Below are 13,308 nucleotides of genomic sequence, written 5' to 3'. Positions count from 1 at the left end.
TATTATTAATAATAAATATATTTTAATATTATCATTGATTTTTTCCTCATGCACAATTATATTCATATTTACAGAATGTTAAGTAATTGTCGTCTACTATGCATATAATGTTTATCCTTATGAAAATGTAAGTACAAAAGTCCCGAACGAAAATGTTAAGATTTCAATATTTTACGAAATATAAGTGATCAAAATAAAGCTTTTTTGTACACTATGTTTTGGAAATCTAAATAGATAACAATTATTCTTTTCGATGAATTTCAAATAAACTTTACTTTAACAAAATTTTTATTTAAGGCTTAGCTATAAAGATGCACCATATTAAAAGTTAGAAAGTCATTATAAATCATTATCTCTTTCAACAAAATAGCTCAGAACTTTTAAATTTGAATATTCATGGGAAATAATGGCATATATTACTTAATTATGTATCAATTTATATATATAATACACATAATAATGTTTATAACGAATATATGATTTGAATGCCCGCGCTTACCTTGGCCCCAAAATGGAGGACGATTGCGGTACTTTATATATCTAGTGACTTTAGGCTCTGCTAAAAGCTGCCCGTGACCTCTCTCCTTCTCTCTGGTTTCACTTTCAGCAGCACTGGTATCATTCATATATTGAAGATTGGAGGTTAAGGAGATACAAGTATGTCTAGGATTTCGCTTTCTGGTTAATTGAAGAAAAATAAGAGAAAATTACAAGTCTTGTATGTGCCAGGAACGTGTATATTTTTATCATTTTGTAATTTGTTTTTCAAATGACTTCAAAATACGAAATGTTTTTGGACGTGCAAATTCCATCTACAGGCGGTGAGCTCTTATTGCGATGTTATATATTTGACTTATATTATTAATTTTATTTCTTAATATGTTCATCATTTTATGAACAATGATGTACGTACTATCGCGATGTGTTCGTTAATTTGTACCTACATATACTATGCATTGTAAATATTGGTAAATTACATCCACTATTAACTTCTTTATTATGTAACTTTTTGTTCTTTATTATATATTTTAATCGATAACAATTTTATTGTCTAATCATCATAAACTAAAACTGTTACAGAATCGGAAGTTGCGGAAACAAAGAAATGCAAAACCATGTCGAATGGTCCTCAGTTACCACTTAAAGACCGAGTAGAAAATCTTAGTTTGAATGTAGATGTAAATACATCAAGTAGATCACCGACAAAAGGAACAAATATGGCACAGTTGTTGATGCAAGCATTAAATAGCAAAGATAAAAACATCTTAACTACAGTATTGTTCACAAAAAATGAAACAATGATTCGTCATACTGTTGCAAAATTACCAGTACAAGCAATAACACTCTTACTCAAAGAGTTATGTATTATGTTGCAAGGCAAAACATATATGTAATTATATTATATTATTATATACAGGGTGTTTGATAGCTGATCATGCAGACGAAAGTTGGAGATAGATTGGGTGTAGCCGAGAAGAAAAGTCATGTACCATAATGTCAAATTGGCAATAGTTACCGAGTTATTAATTAAAACATGTGAGCCAACGAGCGCGTAGAAAGCGGAGGGCGACCGCAGTAAGCACATAGACATTTGATACAGGCGGAGTCAGCGAGTGACGGTAGGCAAGCGCGCGCGGCGAGGAGCAACGTAAACAACAAGAGGCGAACGCGCGCGACGAGGAGCGAGCGAGCGCGAACGACGAGGAGCGAGCGAGCGCAAGCGACAAGAGGCGACGAAGAACGAGCGAGCGCGAACGACGAGGAGCGAGCGAGCTATAAGGAAAAAGCTATAAAGAAAAAGCTCGCTCGCTCCTCGTCGCGCGCGATCGCCTCTTGTCGCTTACGTTGCCCCTCGCCGCGCGCGCTTGCCTACCGTCACTCGCTGACTCCGCCTGTATCAAATGTCTATGTGCTTACTGCGGCCGCCCTCCGCTCTCTACGCGCTCGTTGGCTCACATGTTTTAATTAATAACTCGGTAACTATTGCCAATTTGACATTATGGTACATGACTTTTCTTCTCGGCTACACCCAATCTATCTCCAACTTTCGTCTGCATGATCAGCTATCAAACACCCTGTATACAATTATGTTATATATTTCTTTATTTCTCAAATTCTCATATTCTTGGTTCTTTTTTCTAAGAGTTGTAATATCATAGTATTGTGATATTGTTATCATGTTTGGTTCTCTAGTGGATTAAATCAATTTGTGTATTTCAGATGCAAAGTTGCAGTGAAATGGCTGCAAACTGTAGTCACAGTTCATGCAGCACATTTATTATCACGACCAGATGTGATGGAGACACTCAGTCCTCTTCTCAATTTTATTGATACCAAATTGAAGCTTCTTATAGATGTACAGAGATTAAAAGGGAGAGTTTCTCTCGTGACAGGACTGATATCTCAGACCAATGAAGATGATGACATGTTTGTAACCCAGGATGCCTTGCTTGTTTATCGGGACCCAGGTTAGTAGATTAATGTATTGAGGTATTTGTTTATTTCCTTCATGCATATATAATCTTTGCCACCAAAAAATTTAATTAAACTCAATGTTAAATTACATCGTCCAAAATATTTGTAGATTCATCAGACGATGCTCTTGATATGAATGATGTCGACTCTAGCAGCGAGTCTGATGATAATTGGGAGGAGATGTCAGAGCACAATGAAGAAGATTATAAGAACATCGATTCTGACGATGCCGAATCAATACACAGTACATATGATGATGTTATGAGTACATAGTTGTCATATATTAACCATAATTTTATATAATTTATTCTAATAAAAAGACGAGAACCTCGCATGTTGCTTCTTTAATTTTAGTAACTGTAACACGGAAGGAATAAATATCATGGTATTTGAAAAATGGATTGTTACAAAATTTATGAAATACAACACTAATTTGATAGTAGGCAAAATTAATATATCCAGCAAAATGAGTGCAAATTGAGCGCAAATTGGCGGTAAGTTCGATCAAAACTTGATGCCAAAACCGTAGCCAACTATGTTATCTTTCGGCTTGTGTTTTGACATTAAGACTTGGTACCGGACAACTTGCAGCAAATTTGCAGTACAAACCGCGCAAGTTTTGTAGCGCATAACCTTGCACCGAATAAACGCCAAACACCGAGCAATGCTTGCGCACAAGACACAACAGCAAATCCGCAGCAAGCCTTGCGCTCAATCAACTGATTGGTTGCGTTCAGAAAACAAAGCGCTCACTGAGCGCTTAGTAACTATTGGTCCTTACTGTTAGATCCTTACATTCAGACCAATAACGTTGACGAATTACTCAACGTTATTGGTCTGAATGTAAGGATCTAACAGTAAGAACCAATAGTTACTAAGCACTCAGTGAGCACTTTGTTTTCTGAACGCAACCATTGAGATGGACGCGACGTACACTCGTGAACTAAAAGGTATGTGCACCGATTTTTTGTTGACTTCGGAACGAGCTCCAACTTGAGGAGAAAGACAACCACTGCTTCATACGTCAGCGCTATCACTTATTACGCAGAGAGCAGAAGGATGGCATATACGAGTGTCAAATAAGTAGTGATTGTGGCGTAGACACAAATGTCTTGGAGACTTTGAGTTATAATTGAAGAAATGAAGAAAACAAATAGTGATTGTGAAGAAAAGTGGCAAAAGGCTTCATAAAATTTGTAAAACAGTATATTAAAGGAGAGTATTAATTGTCTAATAATATTTTAAGCAATATTAAAAATATTTTTTAATTTGAATGTAAGTTAAAAAAGTTATAAACCATAATTTCTTTAATGTTAATAATTTTATAGCTATAAATTTGCTATCGACGTTAAATGAATACGTATGTAATGCTATCATTTACATAGGTGGAAAATTATGTTATTGCGCTCATAAAAAATAAGCAGCAGACCAAGTTGAGTAATATGAGTATCTTGTTAAAAAAATATCACTCGGCTTGGTCTGCTGCTTATTTTTTATGAGCGCAATAACATAATTTTCCACCTATGTAAATGATAGCATTACATACGTATTCATTTAACGTCGATAGCAAATTTATAGCTATAAAATTATTAACATTAAAGAAATTATGGTTTATAACTTTTTTTTAACTTACACTCAAATTTAAAAATATTTTTCACTTAAAATATTATTAGACAATTAATACTCTCCTTTAATATGCTGTTTTACAAATTTTATGAAGCCTTTTGCCACTTTTCTTCACAATCACTATTTGTTTTCTTCATTTCTTCAATTATAACTCAAAGTCTCCAAGACATTTGTGTCTACGCCACAATCACTACTTATTTGACACTCGTATATGCCATCCTTCTGCTCTCGTAATAAGTGACAGCGTTGACATATGAAGCAGTGGTTGTTTTTCTCCTCAAGTGGGAGCGTGTTCCGAAGTCAACAAAAAATCGGTGCACATACCTTTTAGTTCACGAATGTACATTGAGTTTTAAATGGTTCTTAATCTATACATTGCAATATTTTGATTGCAATTTTGCATTTAAAAAGAGAAAGATATAAATACTCAGTAAGCAAAAAATTATTATTACAACGTTATGACGATATTCAATAACATGTAACGTTTTCGAATATGTCGTATCTAATGTTGTATATAATATCATAATTAACAAACTTTGACTCCGATTTGGAGATTTCGGTAATGTTAATTTCACAAATGTAAAATTGTTATAAATAATAATAATGTTATAATAATATGCTAACATTTTGGTAATGTTTCTCAGTATAAAAATTAAAAACTAATTATTGCTCTTTTTCTAGTAGAAATGATTCTTAAAGTTGTTAGTCTATACTGGTTTTACTTGAAACTTATGGCGAATTCGATTGGAAGCACTAGTGCGCACTAGTGCACATTAAGTGCACCCCCTTTCAAGTTTTAGCATTCGGTTGTCTTGCATTTCACTAGGTCAAAAATCTGCATGTTCGGTTGACAGTATACTGGAAACGGGCGCTAGAGGAAAAGTATTCGATTGAGCTGCATTATTCTAGTGCAGTGATAATTAATATTCGGTGGAGGTGCATCGCACTCATGCAAAAGGCACTGATTTGCACTGAGATTTTCGTCAGTGCGGTTCAGTGCAGTGATGGATCAACCAACGATGACTGAAAAAGAAGAAACAGCAATTAATATATTATTATTAGATGAACTATTAAATAGTTCAAGTAGTTCTAGTGAGGAGGAAATGATGGCAATATTAATGACAAGTACTACAGAAATTTCAAAAGTTCAGAATATGATGGATATTGTTAACGAATATTCTAATGAAGAAGTAAGTTATATTATATGTAATTTTTATTTTAAATATTTATTATAGTCACAGATTAAAAATATTACTTGCTTAAGTTTCAGCGACATTTTTGTTTAAAAGTACATATAATATATTACATGATATTTATACAAATTCGGAAATTTTTAATACATTGAAAGGGCATGGTGGACGTAATATTGTACATAGTAATGTACAGTTATTATCATTTCTATGGTATATTTCTTATAGACTGATATAATTGCATATATAAGTATATAATAATATTAACATTATAGGTTTGCAGGAAACAAATCAGTCATACGGGATGTTGCATCCAGATTTAATATAGCAGAATCTATGTTTTATGCTATCACATCAAACATTATGAAGTTTTTGAATGATATTGCTCCAAATGTAATAACAATGCCTAACACAGAAAACAGAAAAAGAGAGGTTGTTCGAGAATTTGAAGATGTAATATTTTTAATTTATACTGAAATGAATGTATAACAGTAGACTAATAATTATCAATTAGAGAATGATTAGGTTATTGTAAGATAAAAGTCTAGGTTTTTGTGTGTCTATTAATCAAACTTTATTAAACAACTCTATAAAATAAAATTTTTGATGAAATTATGTGTGGACATCGTATTTTACACTTAAAGGTTTATACATAAAAATATATTATTTGTAACTTATATTTTCTATTATTTGTAAGTTATATATGAAATTTTTTTAATTTAAAATACTTTCTTATATCTAAATATAAAATAACTTTATTTCAGATATGTGGATTTCCTGGAGTTCTTGGATGCATTGATGGAACATACATTAAAATTAGAATGCCTGCTAAAAAAATCAAAAGCACCTATGTTAACAGACATGATTATCCATCTTTAACGTTACAAGCAGTTTGTGATGTCAACAAGTTATTTTTAGATGTTTTTACTGGTCCTCCTAGTAAAGTACATGATGCAAGAATATTCCAATTATCATTTTTAAGTAATGAAATACAAAATATATCAGAAGATTATCACTTATTAGGCGATGCGGCATACCCTTTAAAAAAATATCTGTTAACACAGTATAGAGATTATGGTAATCTCACAGCCACTCAACGAAATTATAATCCTAAATTATGTACAACTAGAGTGAAAATAGAAAATGCGTTTGGATTATTAAAACAAAGATTTAGGCAATTAATGCAACTAGATTTTCTCACAGTTAAACGTTCTGCTAATTTTATTATTTCCTGTTGCGTATTACACAACTTATATATCATTAATAATGACTATTTAGATAATTTAGATATTGAAAACATAGAATATAATGAGAGACATGTTTATAATGAACAAAATCCGAACGATAGGATGGATGGTGAGACAAAAAGATATTATTTGTAATTTATTGGCTTTTAATTAATTAACATAAGTATACATGTATGCACAAATAAAACTTTTTCTAGAATACAAAATAAGATTTATTTTATTTTTAAACATACAATATATATTTAGAACTTAAAATATTTCAATTTTAAAGAAAATATGCAATGAAGAAATTGAAAAAAGTTTTGTAAGATATAAAGACTATTTCCCTGGATTGTGTACTATAAAATAACATAAAGAATTTGTTTTATAAGATGTTAAGACTATTTCCCTGGATTGTGTACTATGAAATAATATAAAAATTAAAAGTTTTTTGTATCACATAACATATAAAGAAATAATCCTAATATATAATGAAGAAATAGGCCCATATTCAGAACACGTTTGTGACTATGTCAGCGCGCTGTTAACCAATGAGAAGCCACGCAATATGTCTTCTGATTAGTTAACAGCGCACTAACATAGTTATAAGCATGCTCTGAATATGAGTCAGTCTTTAGTATTATATAACATATATAAAAAAAAACAGTCTTAGTATCACATAAAGTATAAAGAAACAGTCTTTAGTATCACATTACGTATAAAATAATAACATTTTTGTAAATACTTAAACATCTTTAGATTATATAAAGTTTTATAATATAGAGTAATTAAGTATATGCTGTTTCTATTCATTTTTATTATTTGTATCATTGTTTGTTGAAGGTCTGTTCATATAGTTAATTAATACTTCCAATTTTTCTGCATGTCTTCTTTGTCTTCCTTCTTTATTTGAATCTGAATGAATAACAAAATCTCACTTATAGACATTTTTTTTGTTGCTTTTGGTGCTCTAGAAACTATTGCAATATTTTCTTTATGTTTTTTAATTATTTTCCCAACACCTTGCAATATTTCAGGTTCTAAACTGTCATCTATTACCTTTATCTTGTTCAGTTCTTCTTCAAATTCTACTCTTGCTCGTTTAGCACCGGATTGTTGATTGTTTCTAACAGATTGACTTTTACATTTTAAAATAGTTTTGTAACGATTCTCACATTGTACAGCACTTCGTACAATATTTAATTCTGTTGATATGTCTTTAGATATTTGGATCCACATTGACTTTTTAGATTTAAATTGTTTCATAGGACCAATTAAAGGTAAATATTGCTCATATTTGTCTAATAATAATCGTGTACTTTCATCGCACCAAGTAATTTCATTTTACCTAACCAAGTTATTTCATTTTTATTTTTGCTGTCATCCATGTTATTTACTTTACTTTAAAAATCTGTAACTAATAATAGAAAATATTACAATATATAACATTTAAAGCTAAAATTATAAGAAAAATATGAATTATACAAAATGCATTAAAACTATTACAAGTAAAATGTTATAAACAAATAATAACCGAATACACATAATGTTCAATATAACGTACATGTTAATTGTAATTTTTTATTTAACAATACCAGACTGCACACTCCAAACTAAATATGTAAAAAATTCTACAAATAAATTACCTCAAGATCTAACCCCTTTAGCGTGGTCTACAATGGCAGTAAGTAATAAGAAGTAAGCGTAAGCGGTAAGAAATAAACCAATCACAGTCGATTATGACAAAAATAATCAACTGTGGTTGGTCCATTTCTTGAGCCAGCGGCACACGGTGCTTGTTTTCGTGCTGGATTGCTTGCTGGATGAAAATACTGCGTTCTGATTGGTGCATTTCCATCCATCTTCGGAAATGTACCAATCACAACGCAATATTTTCATACAGCAAGCAATCCAGCACGAAAACAAGCATCGTGTGCTGCTGGCTTTACTGCTTACGGCCAATGACTACGTTTACACGGCAAGGTTAATCCGGATTAGTAACAACCGTAGTTAGTGAATTCTTTGATTCGATTGGTATATTCTTTTAGATCTAAAAATATATTCTAATCGGATTCGAGACTGCATTAACTACGGTAGTTACTAAGCCGAAGTTAGAAGCTGTGTAAACGTAGTCATTGTAGACCACGCTTTAGAAAATCGCTACTTGCATTCAATTGGGTCAGTGCAAGTAACCGCATTCAGGAGCGCTATTCTGTACATGTCTACCGACAATTGTCGGTATCGGTCGTTACCGACGAACGTCGGTTGCGTGACCGACGTTCGTCGATAGAACGATGCACACCTATTCTCTACATGGACACTACCGACAATCATCGGTGCAACCGACGAATTTCAATCGTCGGTTGACGTCACAAATGGTCGAGAGACAGTCACGGACAAAAGTGAGAATACATCGTAATTCGACCAATCGCGTAACGAGTCTATGAGAAAGTCCGCGATTTTCAAGTTTTACAAACATAACCGTATTCATAGAGTTGTGTAGAAAAATAGAGAAGATACAAGAGAAAGCATCATGTCAGAGAATAGAAGTAGGTATGTATATATATTTTTAATGCTATTCATATATATATATATATATATATATGCTGTGTGGATAAATATTACATTATATATATATATATATATATATAATGTATATATATACACACATAATGTAATATTTACCTACACAGCACAAAATATCCAAAGGATGTACGTAGACATAGGGACATCCTTAGAATCTCCTTACGACGTCCCCTAAACATCTGTGTTGTGTGGGTATACTAATAAATACTATTCGATAACTTAATAAGAGAATTGTACTATCAATAAACAGTAATATTTTTTGTAGTACTATTAAAGAGCAACGTTCTTCGCGTGCATCAATATTGCAAATTGAAGATTTGGTATATGGAAAAGCATAGCCGTTTCACTGCCGGCCGGTTTAACGGAAATGAGGGGAAACTGCAACTGCAGATGCAGTGGGATGAACTGTGTAAAAGGCTAAATTCTCTATCCGGGCCAAAGAAGTCGGTCAAGCTGTGGCAAACTGTAAGATATATTTTAAGCTATTTACACAATATATGTTCCAGACATTTTTACCAAGAGCAAACAGATATGATGCAAATGCGATAAGCTATATATAAATAATTGAGATTTTTAAAATTACTTTCCCACCTTGATTTCCGGACATGTATACATTTCGTAGTAAACCCCAATATCTTGATACATGTTAAATAAATTTTATGTAATGTTCTCCCTTATTCAGCTGACATTCTAATATCAATGTTATATAATTGCTTTTCTGTTATATGACTAGTTTACTGGGATACATTTGATTGGGATTTGCATATTACATTATTATATTTAATACATTAGGTATGGCGGGATCTGAAGAGCATTTCTTCGAGGAAAGCAAGCAAGTTAAGAGCTGAGCGCTTACGCACAGGCAATTTTCCAGCTGAAGAAGCCCCATTGCAGAACATTGAACAACGCGTAGTGTCTGCAATTGGTTTAGATTATGTTGAGGGAAATGCGCATTGTCCTGATAGTTGCGTGGAAGATATACGTATATATGTTCAATGTATCTCTTTAACCATTTAAAATAATTATAATACGTACATAAAGAAACAATTTACGTTATAATAATTGTTTGTTGTAGGAAAATATTGAACGACTTGAGATGGATGACGAAGATCCCCTTTATCAAATCCCACAGACCCGCTCTTTACATTGTATATTGTACATATTTAATGTAACAATGTTACTGCATAATTCTTCATTATAATTAAAACGTGGAGTTCCTAGCTGCTCGTTTCAATGGAGTCATTAACCACGGCTCCAATCCATACCCATCATCTGTGAAAATAACACTTCGATTTTACTTTACTTTAGATTCAGTTTACTTATTTTACATTTTCAATATGATGAATATATTTAATAAGCAGTTGTTTTAAATAATTACTTACAACCATTTTACATTTTACAAGCTTTTGAAGAAATATTTTACCTAGTATTTAATAAGAGAAAAATAATAGTATTACCGATAAGCCAAGTCTTGCGTTCTCCTTGCATATACCATCATTCCATGACACGAAGAGTAGCACAATTTGCCCAAATATATGCATCATGTCGTGCCCCAGGATATCGAGCATTAATGTTTAGAATTTTTAAATCAGGGTCACAAATCTGCAAAAAAATATCATATATACATAAAATTAAAATTGTTATCCCAATTTTAACATTTATACTATTTATTTATATATACCGCTTGAACATTGAGACAGTGATCACCCCAGTGATTGACGTAGACTTCTTCATGAAGTTGCGGTGCCAGAATCGATACATAAGTGCAATCTATTGCACCGATAGCACCTATAAACAGATGTTGTGCTGTGCGGAACTTTTCTCTTGCAGCTTGTCGATCCTCCGCTGTAATAGGAAATTTTACCCATGGTCATAGTAATAGGTCGTTTATTCCTTTTGTCACGACTGCTACACAACGGCTTACAGTCGATTGACTGACAGCCAGATTCCATTGTTCCCTAATGGCACCTTGGTAGCAGCCAACAGCATAAAATCTTAAAGCTATTAATACCTATTAAACAATATTTGTTGAACATATAGAAATAGTAATAATTTCATATTAAATCACACACATAAAATATATGTGCATATACTTGACGCTGTACTGAAATTCCATATGGTCATAATCGTTGTAACCTTGGTCTTAAGATCTCTGCTAATTCCAACACAGTGTCAGGTGGCAAGCGAAATAAATTAATGAAAACATTATCGTGTAACTCGAATGGATTATTAGTATCACGCCAGACTCTTCTTCCTATTCGACGTTGTAGCATTCTCACGCGATTCTCAAGGTATAAAAGATCCCACATGAGGTATTCAGCCATACTAAATTCATATTAAATATTATTGGATTTAACAATTATATTATTATATTATTGGATATAACATATCGTCAGTAAAATTAGAAAACCTAATTCCAATTTTTAACAAATTTGAGATTTTCATTTCATTCAACTTAATAAGATAAGTTGGATGAAATGAACCCAGCAAATACAATGTTGCGTGTAACATACATGTTAGTTGTAATTTCCTACTCAACAATGTAACTGTTATAACACATGTGTTATATAACAGTTATATTATTGAGTAGGAAATTACAACTAATATGTACGTTACATGTAACATTGTGTTTGCTGGGAATATTTCAATTTCATAAAAAATTGGAGTTAGGTTTTCTAATTTTGCCGACGATATAAATAAAACACTAGAGTAACGGTCCCAATTACTGCCAGTGTCCTAATTACTGCCATTTTCTTTAATTATAGTATTAAAATAAAAAATATGACAGCGTTATATATTTAAAATCTTGGTTTAATATTAAAATATTTTAAATATATCCCATTAAATCTACTAGGATATATTAGTGTAACTATCCAGTTACAATGTTACATGTAACATTGTGTTTACTGGGTATAATGCTCATATTTTTTATTGTAATACTACAATTAAAGAAAATGGCAGTAATTGGGACACTGGCAATAATTGACCGTTACCCTATAAGTATAGACAAATTTATTCTTTTCGACGTGTAAATGAGTTAAAAGAATTACGCAAAAAATGCGGAAGAAAAACTCTAATTAATATCACTTGTTAACCTTCAGTTAGTAGCGCTATTTTCGTCCTTAATATATTTTAGGATATATTTTTAACCTAAGTCATGAACAATAATAGATTGTACACTCATTACTTAGGGTAAGAGGATAAGGTTTTGTACATATTATATACTATTCTAATACTATTTTTTATTTCCTGCTGCCGTGTAAAGACCGCAGTATGAATTGAAGGTTAACTCCATTGACTAAATTTTATGAGAATTTAATTAAATTTACTTACTTGCACATTTTTGGATTACAATTTACAGCACACACACACTATTATATTTTACACCAACAGAAACGTAATAAACTAACCAAAAATTTTATAAATATGTGAAATCGCAATGTGTGCAGTATCACTACCTCAAATCGCGAATTCACTAACATAATCACATGAACCGACGATAATCTCGTCCGTGTGCGTCGGTCAAGCGCTACCGATGGCCAAGGGATCCCCTGGTAGGATTATCGTTTATGACCGATACTTGTCGTTCATTTTTAACGACGCGCGTCGGTGAGGAGCTGTACAGAATAGCTCTAACCGACAAATGTCGGTAGGGAGCGTTAACGACACCGACAATTGTCGGTACACGTGTACAGAATAGCGCTCCAGTGCTGCGATTTTGTAACTCGTTATTGGAGTTAACGACAGTTTCGTTATTGTTGCGCAGCTTTTCTACGGTATACAAAAACTGCGCAACGATAACGAAAGTGTCGTTAACTCCAATAACGAGTTACAGAATCACGGTACTGTGGTGCGATTCTGTAACTCGTTATTGGAGTTAACGACAGTTTCGTTATTGTTGCGCAGCTTTTCTACGGTATACAAAAGCTGCGCAACGATAACGAAAGTGTCGTTAACTCCAATAACGAGTTACAGAATCGCAGCACAGTACCGCGATTCTGTAACTCGTTATTGGAGTTAACGACGATTTCGTTATTGTTGCGCAGCTTTTCTACGGTATACAAAAGCTGCGCAACGATAACGAAATCGTCGTTAACTCCAATAACGAGTTACAGAATCGCAGCACTGTGCTGTGTTCGAAAACGTCACTCGGGTACATCTGCTGCGTTGATGTGAGAGAGACATAAAAATGAAATAAAGAAAGA

At 32.6% G+C, this 13,308-nt stretch overlaps 3 protein-coding genes and 1 long non-coding RNA gene across 16 annotated transcripts; 3 read left to right on the top strand and 1 right to left on the bottom strand.

Moving 5' to 3' along the window:
* The first annotated feature begins 590 nt into the window (after positions 1 to 590).
* LOC105187933 (WD repeat-containing protein 43) lies at positions 591 to 2,809 on the top strand. 2 transcript variants are annotated; one of them, XM_025305830.1, is made up of 4 exons: positions 591 to 821; positions 1,081 to 1,357; positions 2,221 to 2,468; positions 2,585 to 2,809. In XM_025305830.1, the coding sequence occupies exons 1-4, from the start codon at positions 770 to 772 to the stop codon at positions 2,746 to 2,748; spliced, it is 741 nt and encodes a 246-aa protein (XP_025161615.1). In that variant the 5' UTR covers positions 591 to 769; the 3' UTR covers positions 2,749 to 2,809. The 2 variants fall into 2 exon arrangements, with proteins under 2 accessions (XP_025161615.1, XP_011147392.1); XM_011149090.3 differs by having other exon boundaries at positions 592 to 821; positions 1,081 to 1,390.
* A 1,396-nt stretch (positions 2,810 to 4,205) lies between these two features.
* On the top strand, positions 4,206 to 6,709 carry LOC112590114 (putative nuclease HARBI1). 8 transcript variants are annotated; one of them, XM_025305839.1, is made up of 4 exons: positions 4,206 to 4,415; positions 4,956 to 5,291; positions 5,567 to 5,744; positions 6,056 to 6,709. In XM_025305839.1, exons 2-4 carry the CDS (start codon positions 5,284 to 5,286, stop codon positions 6,671 to 6,673), a joined length of 804 nt encoding a protein of 267 aa, XP_025161624.1. In that variant the 5' UTR covers positions 4,206 to 4,415; positions 4,956 to 5,283; the 3' UTR covers positions 6,674 to 6,709. The 8 variants fall into 8 exon arrangements, with proteins under 8 accessions (XP_025161624.1, XP_025161621.1, XP_025161625.1 ...); XM_025305836.1 differs by having other exon boundaries at positions 4,928 to 5,291; XM_025305840.1 differs by having other exon boundaries at positions 4,206 to 4,441.
* Positions 6,710 to 8,479: 1,770 nt separating this feature from the next.
* Positions 8,480 to 10,317, top strand: LOC112590108 (uncharacterized). 3 transcript variants are annotated; one of them, XM_025305824.1, is made up of 4 exons: positions 8,480 to 9,066; positions 9,369 to 9,568; positions 9,896 to 10,100; positions 10,179 to 10,317. In XM_025305824.1, coding segments are annotated over exons 1-4 (423 nt in total). In that variant the 5' UTR covers positions 8,480 to 9,050; the 3' UTR covers positions 10,181 to 10,317. The 3 variants fall into 3 exon arrangements, with proteins under 3 accessions (XP_025161609.1, XP_025161610.1, XP_025161611.1); XM_025305825.1 differs by having other exon boundaries at positions 9,896 to 10,085; positions 10,179 to 10,243; XM_025305826.1 differs by having other exon boundaries at positions 9,896 to 10,067; positions 10,179 to 10,242.
* On the bottom strand, positions 9,681 to 12,795 carry LOC112590109 (uncharacterized). Of its 3 annotated transcripts, none has more exons than XR_003114005.1 (6): positions 12,437 to 12,795; positions 11,176 to 11,428; positions 10,785 to 11,104; positions 10,561 to 10,705; positions 10,139 to 10,375; positions 9,681 to 10,019 (listed from the first exon to the last, which is right to left on the bottom strand). It is a non-coding gene; the product is annotated as an uncharacterized LOC112590109 (long non-coding RNA). The 3 variants fall into 3 exon arrangements; XR_003114004.1 differs by having other exon boundaries at positions 10,785 to 11,114; positions 11,197 to 11,428; XR_003114003.1 differs by having other exon boundaries at positions 10,785 to 11,114; positions 11,240 to 11,428; positions 12,437 to 12,794.
* Between the last annotated feature and the right edge of the window lie 513 nt (positions 12,796 to 13,308).

The sequence above is a fragment of the Harpegnathos saltator genome, unplaced genomic scaffold, assembly GCF_003227715.2.
Source record: "Harpegnathos saltator strain DR-91 unplaced genomic scaffold, Hsal_v8.6 scaffold718, whole genome shotgun sequence".
Lineage (NCBI taxonomy): Eukaryota > Metazoa > Arthropoda > Insecta > Hymenoptera > Formicidae > Harpegnathos > Harpegnathos saltator.
This window is presented reverse-complemented; position numbering and strand designations above follow the sequence as displayed.

Excerpts from the sequence above, each read along its gene's own strand:
- LOC105187933 (XM_011149090.3), top strand. The coding sequence starts at position 770 with ATGACTTCAAAATACGAAATGTTTTTGGACGTGCAAATTCCATCTACA. Across the intron at positions 822-1,080 it reads GCAAATTCCATCTACAGGCG|AATCGGAAGTTGCGGAAACA; the intron begins GTGAGCTCTTAT and ends AAACTGTTACAG. Across the intron at positions 1,391-2,220 it reads TTGCAAGGCAAAACATATAT|ATGCAAAGTTGCAGTGAAAT; the intron begins GTAATTATATTA and ends TGTGTATTTCAG.
- LOC112590108 (XM_025305824.1), top strand. Across the intron at positions 9,569-9,895 it reads CGGTCAAGCTGTGGCAAACT|GTATGGCGGGATCTGAAGAG; the intron begins GTAAGATATATT and ends TTAATACATTAG.
- LOC112590114 (XM_025305834.1), top strand. The coding sequence starts at position 5,453 with ATGGTGGACGTAATATTGTACATAGTAATGTACAGTTATTATCATTTC. Across the intron at positions 5,505-5,574 it reads CAGTTATTATCATTTCTATG|GAAACAAATCAGTCATACGG; the intron begins GTATATTTCTTA and ends ATAGGTTTGCAG. Across the intron at positions 5,745-6,055 it reads TTGTTCGAGAATTTGAAGAT|ATATGTGGATTTCCTGGAGT; the intron begins GTAATATTTTTA and ends ACTTTATTTCAG.